The sequence below is a fragment of the Saimiri boliviensis genome, chromosome 8 (assembly GCF_048565385.1).
Source record: "Saimiri boliviensis isolate mSaiBol1 chromosome 8, mSaiBol1.pri, whole genome shotgun sequence".
Classification (NCBI taxonomy): domain Eukaryota; kingdom Metazoa; phylum Chordata; class Mammalia; order Primates; family Cebidae; genus Saimiri; species Saimiri boliviensis.
Window position 1 is genome coordinate 65,612,794 of NC_133456.1, and position 18,446 is coordinate 65,631,239.

The 18,446-nt window shown below is 34.7% G+C and overlaps 1 protein-coding gene across 10 annotated transcripts in view; it reads left to right on the forward strand.

The window, feature by feature from the left end:
- CHL1 (cell adhesion molecule L1 like) overlaps positions 1-18,446 on the forward strand; it is a 199,479-nt gene that overhangs the window by 173,153 nt on the left and 7,880 nt on the right. For 9 of the 10 annotated variants that reach the window (XM_039477594.2, XM_039477596.2, XM_074404566.1 and 6 more), the window contains 10 exons: positions 1,195-1,296; positions 1,489-1,686; positions 2,834-2,904; positions 6,244-6,466; positions 7,698-7,813; positions 7,949-8,153; positions 8,852-8,974; positions 12,196-12,375; positions 15,652-15,813; positions 16,456-16,587. In XM_039477594.2, coding sequence (XP_039333528.1) covers positions 1,195-1,296; positions 1,489-1,686; positions 2,834-2,904; positions 6,244-6,466; positions 7,698-7,813; positions 7,949-8,153; positions 8,852-8,974; positions 12,196-12,375; positions 15,652-15,813; positions 16,456-16,587 — 1,512 coding nt within the window. The remainder of the gene's footprint in view (positions 1-1,194; positions 1,297-1,488; positions 1,687-2,833; positions 2,905-6,243; positions 6,467-7,697; positions 7,814-7,948; positions 8,154-8,851; positions 8,975-12,195; positions 12,376-15,651; positions 15,814-16,455; positions 16,588-18,446) is intronic. The other variant, XM_074404569.1, reaches the window with a different exon arrangement.

An 18,446-nucleotide genomic window follows, 5' to 3' on the forward strand; every position in this document is an offset into this window, starting at 1 on the left:
TGTAATCAGAGAAGAGGGAGGTAATATGGTCCCTTGGGGAATAGCTGTGCAGCTGCCGCATTTTTTAAAAAAACCTCAGACCCCAGAGGCTGATGAGATTGAACATGGGGGCGACATGGACCCAGAAAAGAAGGGTTGTCTTCGAACCAAACTGGGGTCCACCAGCCCAGTGCAGTAAGACTAGGTATCCATACTGAGGTTTGCAGTGGAAGAAAGGAAGATGTTTATCTGCAAGGCACCAAACAAGAATTAAGTCCTGACCTCCCCAATGACTTGCAGGTGAGGATAATTAAAACCAGGAGTAAATTTCAGGAAAGCAAATTCTACAGGCAAAATTGTAAATTAATGCATTGAGGCTAAACATTAGTTTATGCCTTAAAGGGTGAGATATATTGAAGGTGGGATGGGGCACAGTTTATAGGCTATAGGTTGATTCAAAGATTTCTTGATTTGCAATTGGTTAAGGAAGAGAAGCTTTGTTTAAAACTTGGGGGTCAGCCAAAACGTATATTAGCTCTGGCTAATGGATGTGGCTCCCTTTAGGCCCCTCAGGAAGAAATTTACAAAAAATGATTATCAGAGCTCAGGCTTTAGTTTCCCTCTATCTGAGGTCTCAGTGCCTTCAAATTTATTTGGTGGCAGTCTGGGTTCCAGAAAAACAACTATATTAAGATGTTATCTTCAGTTTCTATGGGAGAACCAAACATCCCTGTAATTCTAGCTTCCTTGGCTATTGTTTAGAGTTACTGTAACCTTCATTCAAGTTGTTTATTTACGTCTTTTTTTTTAATTATTATTACACTTTAAGTTCTGGGGTACATGTGTAGAACATGCAGGTTAGTTACATAGGTATACACATGTCATGGGTTGCTTCACCCATCAACCAGTCATCCACATTAGGTATTTCTCCTAATGCTATCCCTCCCCTAGCTCCCCACCCGCCAACAGGCACCAGTGTGTGATGTTCCCCTTCCTGTATCCATGTGTTCTCAGTTGTTTATTTACTTCTTAGGGCCAGCTAGGTGCCTGAATTACCCTTGAAGAAACTCCACCTTTCACTTCCATATGCGAGGGGCTCCCCAGGTCCCTAGGAGGGTGGTACCTGCTCTGTTTCAGAGTGGCTGGCAATGTGTCTGAAGAAGGGAATCGGGTAAACAAAGGCTAATATCTACATTCTCTTCCTTTATTAATTAGATGTTCCGGATCCACCAGAAAACCTTCACTTGTCTGAAAGACAGAACAGGAGTGTTCGGCTGACCTGGGAAGCTGGAGATGACCACAATAGCAATATTAGCGGTAAGAGGACTTGGGATAATGTTTTCATTACTCTAGATAGCCAAAATTAATAGTGAAGCCATTTTTTAACTATCCTTAGTGGATTATTCTTCTTATAACATTCTTTTGATCTTTTAATATTAGGTATAAATTTTGGTATAGCTTATCCACACTCCGTATATTCTAATGTTTTTTCCCTGTTTGCACTGCCAGAGTATATTGTTGAATTTGAAGGAAACAAAGAAGAGCTTGGAAGGTGGGAGGAACTGACTAGAGTCCAAGGAAAGAAAACCACAGTCATCTTACCTTTGGCTCCATTTGTGAGATACCAGTTCAGGGTCATAGCCATGAATGAAGTAGGGAGAAGTCAACCTAGCCAGCCATCAGACCATCATGAAACACCACCAGCAGGTATGAACGTTCTCACATCAGGTTTCTAAAAAAATATTTTCGTTTGTCTCCATCTTTGACCATCTAACAAAAAAGACTGAGAGAGTAATATAGGATTTTAGATTTCTCCAAATAGCTTTAAAAGTTCTACAAACAGCACACAAAATATTCAAGGCACATCAGTCTCAAAAGCATTACATAAGAGTTTGATAGAAGCAGGAAATTAAGGAAGTGACATGAAAAAAATTACTTTCAGTAATTTCTGATGTCTAAATACGAAGTTTAACCAGATACCATCAAGTTAGTTGTAAATTGAAGTTCAATTTATATGCATCTAACATTATTAGTTTGTTATGCATTCATGTATTTTCTTGTGTTTCAACATCAATCTAAATTTCCAAGATGCTTTTTAAAAAATCTCAAGAATGACAGTGCTAAAATTTGTGTCACTGAATTGCTGTTGATCATCAGTGTTGTCATACCATGATATTTTACTTTTCCTTGGCTGAAATAAATGCTCTAGGATATAATTTCCTTTTTGGACTGACTGAGAAAAAGCAAGTCAAGGTATAACTGAATCAGATAGAAATTAACACTTGTGTGATTTTAGTATATGTCAGTCTTTGCACTAAACTCCATACTTAGCTATTTCTAATAAAAAATTCATCTAAAAATATTCATGGCTACATTACAGGTTTTGTTCAATTTGATGTTCTTAAAATTTGGCCGTTAATGTTAATACACAGTGTTTATTCTCGTAAAGGCAAATATTCACAACATATGTTTCTATTGACAATTCTAATAGAAAAAGTAAAGCAGTTTTAAATGAAAACATATTTTTAAAGCAGGTTTAGAATTTTTAAAAAGCAGCTTTAAAAATTTTGAAAGCAGGTTTAAAATTAAGACATATATAGTAAACCATCTACTCTCCATTGGATAATAGTTATTTCACTCCAAGAAGACTATTTTACTCCTTTAAATAAAATATATGTTTAAAAGCTGCCTTAAATCTCTTTAGGAACTGGGTTAGGTAGTAATTAATAAGTACAATCAAAATTATTTAATTATCTGCGGGGTTTTTTTTTGCGGGGGGAAGTTGTGATGTGATGACTTACCTATGGATTACCATAAAATAGGAAAAATGATGTTAATGTTTTAAATTTTTCAGCTCCAGATAGGAATCCACAAAACATAAGGGTTCAAGCCTCTCAACCCAAGGAAATGATTATAAAGTGGGAGGTGTGTATTCTCTAACATGTTATGTATTTCTTTGTGCTCTTTTTAATTCCGCTTAGATCTGCATGCTAAGTACAATGATAGCACAATTTTTTTAAGAACATAGATAAGATTTGGAAATGAAATGAATTTGTGAGTCATCCTCATTGTAAATTTTAAAGATCATTGTGATTAGAATCACCTTATGAAACCAAGTTTAACACTGGTCAACAATTTAGGAAAGATTATGCGGATTGATTTAGCTGTAATACATTACCAAAAGTTTCAAATTATTAATGGTTTAATTAACAGTATTCTAGATTTTCTTCCATTCAAAAAATACTAAAATCTTTTATTAATTTAGTATAATCCACTAGATATTATGCATATCAAACTGATGGCCCCACCCAAAGAATATTCACCACTTATTAAACACCAATAGACATTTTGTATTCTCCTTTCTAAGAATTCTGAGGATAATCTTGTGAAGACAGCATTATGAATGCCTTATTCCAGATCTGGAGATGGCATCTAGGATAATGAATGTCTTGCCCATCACCATAAAACCAGAAATTCACAAAGCTAGGATTTCTACATGAGGATCTTTGGACTCCAAACCTGAATTTTTCCTCCTTTACATATCTCTGTTAAATGTTATTAAATAAACTTCACCATTTGAATTTTGCATAAAAATGTACGTCTACGCTGGTAAGTTTAATTATTCTAGGGTCATTTCCAAATTTCTACCATAACGGTGGGGAATTTTATTTTCCCTCTACTACTTGGCTATATTTCACGACAAGTATATTGGCCTACCTAAAAGGAAATTACAATTCAACCCTTCTGATGAATAATAGGCCTCCAACATTGAATTTATAAAATTTTGTGTAAATATAGAACATTTTTAATGTATGCCGAAATATACTAATTTATTTCCACAACTCATTCCAGGTATAATTCTTAGAAGAATTTTACAATGCACCAAGTGTCGTTTGTTTTTATGCTCATATGTTGGTCTTTGTACTCATTACACAATCACATGGCTCATATCTGCAAAATATTTAGTTAATAATTTTTAGATCAAACTTAGCTTTTATTTCCACTTCAGTGAAATTAAGTTTTATGAATTTAAGATGTGGAAATTTAAAAAGTATATTGGTAGTACATAGAAATGAAACATATTCAAGAATATTATTTCTTTCTTTGAATTTGTGGCCATAAATAGTTACCACTATATTGCCTCGATAATTACTTAATTTATAGTCTAAAAAGATGTTAGTCTTTTAGAATATATTTGTCTTAGCCTCCCTTAAGTCCCATAGAAATTTTCATAAGGTAGATAATATAGTTGGTTAGATATCAATAATACTGTGTATTTGCAGGTCAGTTCCTCAGAAAAACATCATGTTCCAGTAGCATTAGCTCATTAATCCTCACTAGTCCTTTGGGAGGGCTGTAGTCCCTTGATGGTGTCAGTCTTATATGTCATACAGAGAAGCTGGGAATCTCAAAGTTTAATGACCTCAACCAGATGCCATATGCTGAGTCACATGGAAAAAAGGCCAGAAATACTCAGTTTTTTAACTGCTCCTCTCACTCATAAGTCATTTTTCCCCCCGAAGATACACAAGATTGATTACTAATGCTATCTTCTTGTAAGAATGAGACTATACTAAGAAAGCAATTTATAATTTGTCTTAGAGGAGCAAATGACATGTAATTTAGTAATTAATTGACTAGAGGAAGAAAGTAGTCACAGGATTTGGATCTAGGCTGACAGTTACATTCCCAGTATGTCCCATGGTGTCTCCTATTATCTTGACATATCAGAGATCTAATCACTACTGACACAGCCACTGAAGTTTAAGAACATTCATTCACTGAGTATTGTTCTGTATGGATCATCCTACGGAAGGGAGTTAGTCTGCAGGTGTGTCCCAGGTTGACAAGCAGATAGTATTGTGAATGAATTAGCAGACCCCCACCTCTCAGGGATTGATTCAAAATAATTCCTATCTATATAATAATGATAAGAGAGACATAATTTGTTTTTTTAAAAAGCTGATCTTTCCCGAAAGAATTAACACTGAAGATGAACACTGGGAACAGACTGGACTTCCCTAATTTTTGTTCATTTGTTTCTATTTTACATTTAACATTAAACAGGATTCAATTTAAAGTAACATTACAATTTAACTTAATGGTGGAACTAGGCTTTGAACTTAGCTTTGCCTGCAAACATTCACTTTTCATATGTTAAGTGGGTCATGACTCACTCATATAGTTTGAATGTTCTACTTGCAAAACAGGAAAAAAGAGTCCACTGCAACCCCATTAATTAAATATCTATATCAGGATAATTTTTGCTTGAGAGTTTCCATTGTTCTTAAGCAAATGTATGTGAATTTTTAACTTTGTTCAATAAAATGACACATTTCTAACTTAAAGGACACCAAAAACCAAACCAAAAGCCCAAAATCCCACTAATGTTGGAAACTAGGAACATCTTTAATTACCTGGTTATATAATCACATCCAAGGTAGTTAACTCCTAATGGATCTAGGTTTTATTATTTATATTACAAGTGTAATAAGAAGATTTACTTGCTTTAAAATGAAATTAAGTGGAATTAAATGAAATATTATACAACATGACTATAGTTGATAACAATTTATTGTATTCTTGAAAATTGTTAAGAGAATATGTTTTAAGTGTTCTCATCATAAAAAATAAGTATATAAAATAACATATATTTTGCATAGCTCAATTTAGCCATTCCACAAATGTATACATATTTCAAAACATGTTGTACATAATAAATATATACAATTTTTATTTCTCAGTTAAATAGAAATAAAAATGTTCAACAAATATTTAAAAATGGAATTAAGGTAGGACAACAGTCTTTCTGTTTTCTAGATTAATGGTTATAACCTTTCTTGGTTCATAGATCTCTTTGAAAATATGTTGGAAATACAGGCTCTTTTGTAAACATATTGGAAGTACAGGCTCTTTTTCTAGAAAATTACACACAAAAAGTCATACTAACAATATAATCAGCTTCTCAAATCCTTTGAAGGATATGCATGTACTCCATCTAGAGGTTCCTAGACCCCAAGTTAAGAACCGCTTTTCTAGAGACTTTTTCCTTGTGGGCTACTTCATGAGAAGAAGAGGGAAGGGAAGGCTGGTGGCCTTCCTGCTTGCTCAGCCCTTGCCCCTTCTGTTCTTTGTTAAGGGGCTTATTTCTCAACAAATGATCCTTTCATTGCATTGTCCCTTATACCACTTAGGGTGGTTCACCACCACCTCTGAGTCAACACATCTGAGATCAGACTGGATGAGTCATGTCTTCTGTTTTAGCCTTTGAAATCCATGGAGCAGAATGGACCAGGCCTAGAGTACAGAGTGACCTGGAAGCCACAGGGAGCCCCAGTGGAGTGGGAAGAAGAAACAGTCACAAACCACACGTTGCGGGTGATGACGCCTGCTGTCTATGCCCCTTATGATGTCAAAGTCCAGGCTATCAATCAACTAGGATCTGGGCCTGATCCTCAGTCAGTGACTCTCTATTCTGGAGAAGACTGTAAGTGATGCCCTTAAAACTGCTAAGCACGTTAATAACTCTTTTCTCAAATATATTATACTTCTATCAACAAATGTTTGTGAACAACTACTGCATCCAAAGAGGATGTACTAGCTGTGGGAGATAAAAAGAAATATTACATATTATTTCTATCTTAGGATTGACTGCAGGACAGCTGATCAGTATAGAGTACCAAGGAAGTATGTGGAAGTTTCAATTTTATTCAGTTTTCTATAAAGCTGTCTCTACATTGAAAGTCAGAGACCTGGCATTTCAAGCAGCATAACTGTCATAAGATTTTTCAAGTACATTTGCCCTTATTTGTTAAGGATCCTCTAACAGTCACTTGCTGTCATTCCCTGGGCTTCAGTAGCATGTCTGGAGCTTTGCTAATATTAATGAGATATACACCCAGATTTGTATATAGAATTATACACACACACACACACACACACACACACACACACACACACACACAGATTCTGATACCATGGTAACTGCTGCAAATAGTTTATTGGAAAAAGAAAAAAAAACTATATTCTGTATTGCTGATGCTGTGAATATTAGGGGTTATTCTCATTGCCTTTCCAGCATCTAAAGCAATCATTTGATCCAAATACAGAAGAAGGTTGAGAATGAGAAATAGCCAACTCATTCCCCACCTACTGTCTAAATCGTCTATCTAATTAAAAGGACACAAAACACATATCACATGTGAATTAAGATAGTATTAGTCTTGACGGCTCTGTATTTGGTTATTCCTCTGTAGTAAGAACTCCATTAGAATAGAGATAATATCCACTTCATATTGACTTACCAATTCAGGTAACGCTCTTAGAACAGTGCCTGGCACATAGCATATGCTTAAATGTTGGCTTTTATTAATATTTGATTAATAAAATTCTCAACTAATTTTATTTATATTACTAGTTTAGTTCACTTGCTTCCAAAGGCAAGATGCCCACAGAATAGTTTCTGGTTTTATTTGCCCACATTTTATCTATCTGGAGAGCTACGTTTCTCAATGTGATACAGGCTGTCCTCTTCTTTGGGGAAACTACTTAAGCTGAGAAACTTCTCTATCATGAGACACTCTCTTGGTTCCATTTGGAATGGGTTTCATGAAAGTGCTTTCTCCAGATGAAACACTATGAAAATCACCTTTTGAAAAGGATCCTAATAATCACATTTGCAGGTTATTGAAAACTAACCAATCTTATATGATTAACAGATCCTGATACAGCTCCAGTGATCCATGGGGTGGACGTTATAAACAGTACATTAGTTAAGGTTACCTGGTCAACAATTCCAAAGGACAGAGTACATGGACGTCTGAAAGGCTACCAGGTTTTTATCATGTTTTTTCTTCTTATTGTTGAATTGATATCTTTCCTGAGAATAAAAAAGAACTGATTTCAGAAGAACCCAAAGAGAATCTGCCACCACAATGGATACTTTAAAAGATTTTTGTTTTCATTGCAGATAAATTGGTGGAAAACAAAAAGTCTGTTGGATGGAAGAACACATCCCAAAGAAGTGAACATTCTAAAATTTTCAGGACAAAGAAACTCTGGAATGGTTCCCTCCTTAGATGCCTTTAGTGAATTTCACTTAACGGTCTTAGCCTATAACTCTAAAGGAGCTGGTCCTGAAAGTGAGCCTTATGTATTTCAAACACCAGAAGGAGGTGAGAGGATAATGATATAGAGTCATGTCAAAAATGGAGGTGATCCATGGCCATATCAAACATTCTTCCTTATAGCTGGGCATGGTGGCTCATGCTTGTAATCCCAGCACTTTGGGAGGCCAAGGCAAGTGAATCACTTGAGGTCAGGAGTTCCAAACCAGCCTGGCCAACATGATGAAACCCTGTCTCTACTAAAAGCGGTGGCTCATGCCTGTAATCCTAGCACTTTGGTAGACCAAGGCGGGCAGATCACAAGGTCAAGAGATCGAGACCATGCTGGCCAACATCATGAAACCCCATCTCTACTAAAAACACACAAAAAATTCGCTGGGTGTGGTGGCACGCACCTGTAGTCCCAGCTACCTGGGAGGCTGAGGCAGGAGAATTGCTTCTACCCAGGAGGCAGAGGTTGCAGTGAGCCAAGGCCGCACCACCACACTCCAGCCTGGCACCTGGTGACGGAGTGAGACTGTCTCAAAAAAAAAAAAAAAAAAAAAATTAGTTGGACATGGTAGTACACATCCAGAGACTCCGTCTCAAAAAAATAAAATAAATACACATTCTTCCTGATTAGTAGTTAATTAATATTCACTTCAGATGACTTAGCTTGTCAATTTCTGTAAAATTTGTAATGTAATAGGGCTTTTAAAAAATTTTACTAATTTATGGAAGTTTATTTTTGGTCTTGTGTTTTGTAGTACCTGAACAGCCAACTTTTCTGAAGGTCATCAAAGTTGATAAAGATACAGCCACTTTATCCTGGGGACTACCTAAGAAATTAAATGGAAACTTAACTGGCTATCTTTTGCAATATCAGATAAGTAAGTAGAAACTTGGATTGGAATTAACTTGTTAACATTTCATTTTTTGGTTGAGTATTCTGATAGCTACATTGGGAGTCTAATGATCACTTACGCCCATGGTTTGTAAGCTGCCATTCTTCCTTGTAGCCCAGGGGTTTGTAAACTGGCTTACAGGCCAAGTTCGGCCTGCTGCTTGTTTTTATAAATAATTTTTTATTACGACATGGCCATGTCCACTTATTTATGTATTGTCTACAGCTGCTTTTTCCCTGGAATAACAAAGTTGAGTCAAATCAACAGAGACTACGTGGCCTACAAACACTAAATGTTTACCATCTGTCCCTTTTAAGAAAGGTTTGCTTACCCATTTTAGAAAAAAAGCAGTGTGCTAATGGGTACACAAAACATGGATTTAATATTTGTATGTAAGATGTTTGGAGAAGTAAGAAACATGTAAGAGAGTTATTAAGTGATGTGATGGAGATTAAAAGTACAGCTACCTTCCCCACTACTTCTTCTGCCTCAGATACATGCTTCCAGATTCAACCCTAAATATACTTGTGTTTATCAAATTCTCTATGGGTTGCTCACTGTCTCATGGAGATGATATTGATAAGACTAAATAATTGTCTTTGGATCATTACTCAGAATGGTCTCAGCCCACATACTGCTGTGCAACTGGAGTATTGTGTATGTATTTAAATAAAATCAGGTCATTTTTAACAGTAGCACTTCCCATTTCGAACAGTCCTCAAGTCTAAGCATCATCTTAAAACGGAAATTAGGAAATTGATGTTATAGAAAATTTTAGCACCATCTCATCATGAAAATTTTAGACTTTGAAGACATGAATTCTCAAAACACCAGAACAACAGAGACCCAGCATACACTGCTTACAAAAGTCAACTTCATCATATCCCTGTTGTGCCACTTTCACATGAGCTCAAGACTTCCAGCAATCCAGGTCACATATTTGCTTTAGCTTCTGATGGTTTCTGGTGAAATTAGCATATATGTTTAAATATTTACAGGCATAATCCCAACAGAAGTAGATTTTAGCATATTTGAGTGCTTGCTCTGTAGCGGGATCAGTACTGTTTCTTTTTGCATTGCATCATTAAAATAAGAAATCTATTAGATAAATACTATCACTATTTTATAAATAAGAGAACTGAAATGTATGGAGTATACTCACATAGAGTCAAGTAGTAAAATAAGTGTTAAGCAATAATGCAAAGCAAGATGAGTCCAATTCTAGGTGTTGAGATCTTTCCACAAACTGGTTTTCAAAAAAGTTGTAAGAACTGAAGAAATATTTGAAGATTTTTTTATCCTAATAATGAGAAACTCAACTTATTAAATTCCAACCTTCAAGTTGATCTGTACATAACATTTAAGTTTATTTAAAAATAAGTTCTTAGAACATAGAAGTTAAAATATTAACAATGGTAATGATTATCGAACTGCTTGATATGTGGACTTTAAAATAATATAAAATTATTTTGTTCTCTATTAACATTAAGTGATCAAAACATTTTAGGTAGTTTATCTTTTTCTTATAGCGATTAGATGTTCTAAATTGTTGCAATTGTATGAGAGCTCTATGTATACTCTCCTAAATTATTATTTTGATTGTAGTAGGTTTTCAATTAACCTTGTGGTGATTCACAATTATGTTTTCAAAAACTCTAAAACAGTGACGATTTCAGCTCCTTCTTTCCAATGTTTGGATGCCTAGTTTTTTCTTCTTCTTCTTCTTTTTTTTCTTCTTTTTTTGAGATGGAGTCTCCCTCTGTCACCTAGACTGTAGTGCAATGGTATGATCTTGGCTCACTACAACCTCTGCCTCCCAGGTCCAAGTGATTCACCTGCCTCAGCCTCCTGAGTAGCTGGGACTACAGGCACATGCCACCACACCTAGCTAATTTTTGTATTTTTAGTAGAGACAGGGTTTCAGCATGTTGGTCAGGATGGTCTGGATCTCTTGACCTCATGATCCGCCCACCTTGGCCTCCCAAAGTGCTGGGATTATAGGCATGAGCCACCACCCCTAGCCTACTTTATCTTTTCATTGATTGAATTGCATTTTATGGGCCAAAAGAAGTATTTTATGTCAATAATAAATGCATTTTTTAACCTCTATGTCATCTTGGACTGAGAGTCAAGAGGATTTATTCTATATTTTTTCTTGCCACTAACAGCTGCACTATCTTAGATGTATTTCATCTCTTGGACTATTGTTACAATAATCTTATAACACTCCATGCTCTTACACAAATCTTATGTCTGTGCTGGGTTACAAATTCTTTATTCTTTATTTATTTGTTTATTTGAGGTGGAGTTTCACTCTTGTCATCCAGGCTGGAGTGCAGTGGCGCAATTGGGGCTCACTGAAACCTCTACCTCCCTCCCGGGTTCAAGGGATTATCCTGTCTCAGTCTCCCGAGTAGCTGGGATTACAGGCACCTGCCACCATGCCCAGCTAATTTTTGTATTTTTTTTTTTAGTAGAGACAGAGTTTCAGCATGTTGGGCAGGCTGACCTCGAATTCCTGAACTCATGATCTGCCCACCTTGGCCTCCCAAAGTGCTGGTATTACAGGCATAAGCCACCTTGCCCGGCCTACATATTCTTTAAAAGAAGCTATCTGATCCAGCTTTTTACAATTAGCACCTTACATAGTACTTAGTACACAGTAGATATACTTAAATATTTAATATATTCCTTCATTTATTGATTCTCTGTGTATTGAGTAGCTATTTAGTGTCATATGTTAAACTAGAAACCATAGAAGACATAAATAAATCATCTTCTGAATTATTCTTCCAAAAGGAAATTACAAGCACTTAAGTCAAAGATACAATGGAAATATAATAATGGGGGAAAATCCATTATTATTAATAGGTATTATGAAGCTGGAACAGTTGTCTCCGATATAGCTCAGGGATTAAGGATGTTTCTCTGGAGTCAAAAGGGCATGGTTTGGATTCAAATTCAGTTTGCAAATTTACAGACTCAAAATTGGAGCAAGGCACTTATTCTTGCTAGACCTCTGTTTTGTCATGCATGATATAGTCATAGCAGTTGTATGTACCTCATAGTATTAAATGAGTTGATGGTTATAAATCATTAAGATTTTTTTACATGCCACAAGTATAAGGAGAAACAAAAATAATGAAGAACGCAACTTTGAAGTTTAAATACTACATTTGAGCTGTTGTTCATGTTTATTACTTTAGTAAATGACACCTATGAGATTGGAGAATTAAATGATATCAACATCACAACTCCATCAAAGCCCAGCTGGCATCTCTCAAACCTCAATGCAACTACCAGGTACAAATTCTACTTGAGGGCTTGCACTTCAAAGGGTTGTGGAAAACCGATCACTGAGGAAAGCTCCACCTTAGGAGAAGGGAGTAAGTACAAGAGGCTTCTCTTTTTAACAGAAGCTTTAAAAAGAGGCTGCATCTTTTTGAACAGTTTCCCTGAAAGGAAAACACTGTACTAGTCATTGTAAATTAGAAATGATTGTGATCTCGATCTGTCTAACCTTCTGTTTTCCAGTAACATAAAGGCAGAATTTATTAATATTGTTTGTAAAGTTCACATTGACTCAATTTATGGATTTCTGCACAATACCAATCAAATTATAGCTTAGTGTATACAAGGTCAGGAACTACAATTTTACTGAATTAAAGTAGAGGAATGTAAGGTCACAAAGCTATTCAAAAGGTTAGTAAAGACATATTTTTCTTTTAGAAATGTTTCCATACAGAAAAATATTTGGCTTTTGCATTGGTAGACATTACAGATCTAATACATCTCACTTCCCTGCCTTGACTCTATATACATTGATTCGTATGTCAATTTTGTTTTACTGTCCAAATGATTGACGCCAAATAAATGGCTTATAAATCTTTGGTTTCACTTGTAATACAATTCTCCTAATTCAATTACCCTCTTCTATTTTTTTATACTTTTAATCATTTTCCTTCCCAAATTGCATCTCCAGTTATGATTTTAGCAAGGTTCTTGCTAAGCTTTCTGCGATATCAATAGGACCTCTGCAGAAAATCAGATCAGAGAAACTGATGTACACACTAATAAGTTAAACAAAGAGATATTTATGTAGGGTGTAGGCTGTTTAGGCATGGAAGGATATTGGGGGAAGAAAGGAAGGATGTAGAAGGTGGCAGAAAGGGAAATCGAGTTGTTTATCTAGCATGTATTAAGGATGGTGCAAAAGTAATTGTGGCTTTTAATTACTACTTTTAATGGCAAAAGCCGCAATTACTTTTGCACCAACCTAATACTATGTGTCAGACTGTGTTCTGGTTGCTTTCTCAAATTGTAGATTCGAAAAATGGTAGAATCAATGAAAGAAACATCACAAAGGGGCGAAAATCGTAAAGAAAATTGCCTATTATTTATTGAAGATGATCACTGTGTTTGTGTGTGAATGGTTATTGATTTGTTTCTACCTCTTACTGTGCCTACTATATCTAATAAAAAACTTATGCTCTTCTCAGATTCCTTAAATATTTAAAACCCCTTTTATGTGGGAAAAGTATATAATTCAAATAATTCCTTCCCTAAAACTCAAAAAGTATTCCCAAGGATGAATTGAACACCAACTGAAATGAAGAACTTATTTCACTGACTGTACTTACTCATAAAAGTTAAACTTAAAGATAGGATTGAAAACTTTGCAGTAATTATAAGGTTCTTGTTTCTCAAGCATTGAAACTGACATCAAGTGTCCAATACAAAGAAGACAAGTCAGAACGGAGTAGTTCAAACATACAACTTCCATATTTTTAAAAACAGAATTTAAGGCATGGAGTTGGTTGCTATTTTGATAAAGCCAAGACCATAATGTGCATGAAAAATGCTAATCCCACTCTTGCCAATTTGAAGCATTTAAGAAAAAATATTCACGGAATTGCCTTACAAGTGTTACACATTCTAGTACATATGTTGAAAAATTTGGGCTTGGTTGCATTCATGCTTGAGAAATTGTTTTTGGAGAATGAAAATGCTGTTCATCTGATTTTATAACTGAAGCAGCATCTTTTCTTCAAACTAAAAATGTAACCAATTTGCTGCGTGTCATTTCTTCACTGTCGTGTATGTCAGGAATTTAAAACTGATTCTTACTAGTGTGTTTGTGCTCTTTTTCAGGAATCTGCATTTTCAGTATTCCAGCTACTACCCCCTTCCCCAGTTGACACTGATTTCTCTTCTATAGGCATGTCTTGCTATATGTACAGGGGAAAAAAATATAATCTCCTTTTCCACTAGAGTTCAACATAATCTTTGAAAAAAATACATATTTCCACTGAGGAGATACATCTTGTTATCACTAAGCACTCTAAAAATGATCACTTGTGCAAACTGGAATCTACTACTATGCATCTTTCTTCTTGCTCTGCCCATGTAGCTTATTTCAAGGTCATTTGGTGTTTGTCCAAAAAATAGGATTTGACTGACAAGCATTTTTCTCTTATTGTTTTTGAGTTGTCACTTTGATTTTCAAGTACGTCATATTCCATAATCTTAAGAGAGACAAAGATGGCCTTAATCAGAAATGTTATTTTTGTGTCATTAGTGGTTTGAATAAATCACTTGCTTTACTCTATTTTTCAAAAGCTTGCACTACTTAATGTTTTACTAATATCCCTGTTTTCCAAGGTCAAAATTGACTGCACTCTGTTTCAATGATGCTTGAAAGCTTTGCTCGTGTAGTTGACCTTATTTCTCTCGTGGTGTCATTATTCATAAAATCTGTTTTGTTATTTAGTAACTATATAATTAATTTTATTCTATAGTGAAAATGCAAAATGAAATATTGATCTGTAACACATACCCAGTTAAGAGTTTCATAACCCCTTGTAGTCTCATTAAGAAACATATTTTATATCATTGCTAACATTTTCTGGGTTATATTTATTATATGGAGTTGATTCCAGCAAAACTATGGATCACATGCAAAAATATTTTAGATATTTGGTGGCAAGATCAGAAGTTAACATATTTTTATTAAACTTGATGTATTTTATGTTCTGCCATGAGATTCTGCTATTAACATATTGACATATTAATATTTTTTGAAAAGTATTAACTTCTAACATCGCTTTCAAAATGTCAGTAAAACCATTCTTTATGTATGTACCTACAAGCCTGCACTTCATATAGTTTGTGCTTCTATAAATTTCAAATATTTAATATATGACCATATCGTAATGCTATTTCATCAGTGTTTATGGAGAAAAACAAGGAAAAAAGTAATATATAGTTAGTTAAGATTATAAGGTTATATGTTGTCAATTATAAGTCAAAAGGCCATATTCAGTTTCCATTAGGTTTGTGAAAATCCAGATTGCAGCAAATTATATTGTATAATTTTTTTAAATCTATGGTTTTGAACCATTCATGTGACCAGGCAGATCTACAGTACCATTTCATCTTAAATGGCCATGAATTGAGTTCACTTCATTTAGTTAATTTTATTATATTAAAAAAGAAAGTTGAAATGGTGATTTTCTTGATCTCCTGGTAATTCAAGAACTATCTGAGAAAATATGGTATAAGTGACTTTTTTATTCACCTCAAATAAAAATATTTTTTAACTTTTTTATGTCCTGTTTTTCCATGATGACAATTCACATGATTTCACTGTGTACATTTCTTAGGTAAAGGTATCGGGAAGATATCAGAAGGAGTAAATCTTACTCAAAAGACTCACCCAATAGAGGTATTTGAGCCGGGAGCTGAACATATAGTTCGCCTCATGACAAAGAATTGGGGTGATAACGATAGCATTTTTCAAGATGTAATTGAGACAAGAGGGAGAGGTGAGAAATGAGATTATATTTGGGGAAGTCTTAGTCAATCTGTGTTCTGTAGAATATTTAGTATTGCATATGTCCTATATTAAACATATAAACACTGAGCATATTAGTTATGAAAATCATTATTTCAGTTTGTTTTGATATAATATTTTTAAATGATCAAAATGAACATTGTTCCACAATAGTCCAACTTACCCTTTATTTTTTTTTGTAGCAGAGTCGTTGCCTAAAATTATCTTCTGCTAATTAATACATGTTAATAACACAAACTAAAAAGAAAAACAAAACAAAACAAAACAGAAACCACCAGGTTCCACGGTCATCTGCTTCTAACCAAGGCAGCTTGTGCTTTTGTTTGCTCCTTGCTGTTTCTGAGTTTAACCTCATCAGCCTTCACTATCCTTCTTTGGTTTTTCATCCTCAGAATCAAATATAACTCGAAGAAATTCCTTTTTAAATAAAGAAGGAAAAAATTTATCATTATTCTCCCACTAACATGTCCTTCAAATTGCATTCTATTTGGGGTTATTTTAAAAATTGATACTATTTAGTATGTTTAAAAATGATGTCTAATTTTCCCAAATGTTACAGAATATCAAAGACTGTTTCTAGTGTTCAGTGTTGTGACTTCTCTTTCTACAACAGAATATGCTGGCTTATATGATGACATCTCCACTCAAGGCTGGTTTATTGGATTGATGTGTGCTATTGCGCTTCTCACTCTAGTATTGTTAACTGTTTGCTTTGTGAAGAGGAACAGAGGTGGAAAATACTCAGGTAAAATTGTTTTTCAATTGATTTTCAATTTGTAAAATATTTTCTGGGAAACATTCTTCAGAGACTTTTTTTTTTTTGAAAAAATACACATTCAAGACAAATTTATATTAGCAAATTAGATGTACAATGCACTGAGAGGGAAAACATATTGCTAAATTAACCAAAGAAAATACGTATGGTCTAGAGTATTATTTCCAGCTAGTTACTTGGTTCTAGTTTCCAGCACTTAAAATAGGTCCTAACAAGGTTGATAATAATTCCAAGCTTCTATTGTCCATCTGTAAAATGTCAGAGACATTGAGAGATGTATTACTAAGTCACATATATGCTTTAATGTTTTAAGAAATGACCTATGTATAGCACGCCTCTCTCTATGCCTGACATACGTGACTCCTATTTTCTTTGCACTAGTGCATTTTAATATTACTGGCTCTACTGGTCAACTTTGTTGGAGTTAATCATTACTAGGAATGCATTTATTACCATGGCATGTATTAGACACACTGCCTCTTGAATTAATGATACATAAGATATTATACATGAAAACCGTCATAGTTGGTAATACTTTTGCCTTTCATTTCATTCAACTTCCAAATTTGTTTTGTCTTTTTCAGATATACGTTTTGTATCAAGATGATGATGATTATCAGTATTGTTTAGTATTCAGGATGCTTTTATATAGGGACAAAGATTTAGACTACACTGCTATTTGTTTCATGGTGTTGAAATTTATGAGAAGTTCCTTATTGGCTTATGATTTATTTAGCAAATATTTATTGGGAACTCATCATCTGCATAGAAACACTGAGAGCATAATTTCTAGGTTTTTGTAAAATGACATGCATAATTTATGGAGTTAAGCATTTCACTTTTTCATCTGAAGACTTAATGATTTTGAATTAGGTTCACGATAACTATTAAATGTTCTGAATAATTAATGGGAAACATTAAAGAGTTATAGCATTCTCTTATCCCCAACAAATAATCATTTGTGAATTGTGGCCCTATCCAGATTCTCAAAATGTTTCTTCAAATCATACCCTGAAAAGAAAAAAAAAATCAGCATTTCATATTGTAGGGCAACTAAGAGAATCTACTAGGTCTGGGCATGTAGTAGTAAAAAGTTCTGTGAAGAATGATTTATATTTGATGGTGTTTCTTTTTTTTAAGTTGAGGGAACAAGAGGTGTTTTGGTCTTATATTCCTCTATTTAGAATAAAATCTAAATGAAAAATGTCAATGGATAACTGAATATTCATATTGTTCCAAAAATTTTGAGTAAGAGTAATGCAGAACAACCAAATGATGACTTTTTTTTTTTTTTGAGACAGGGCGTTGCTCTATTGCCCAGGCTGGAGTGGTGCAGTGGCGCTGTCTCAGCTTAGTGCAACCTCTGCCTTCCAGGCTCAAGTGATCCTCCCACCTCAGCCCTTCATGTAACTGGGACTACAGATGGATGCTATCATGCCTGGCTAATTTCCATTTTTAATAGAGACAGGGTCTTGGTGTGTTGCCCAGGCTGATTTCAAACTCCTGATCTCAAGTGTTCTGCCTGCCTTGGCCTCCCAAAGTGCTGTGATTACTGGCATGAGCCACCACACCCAGCCTTGATTGACTTTTTAAAATCAATTTAGTTTAATGATGTAGATCTAATAGGAGTATGTAACATCTTCAGAAAGTTCAGATAGTAAAATAAATATTTACTAATTTGGTCTTCACTGAGAAGTCAAACTAATTTGGGCTCTCCCAATAAGACTTCTTGTTCACATAATATTGAGTAGTCACATGAAAATATGCAACATGCTGCAGGTGTGATGGCAAATAAGTAGAACCCGCAAAATCCCCTCTCTTTTTGTTTA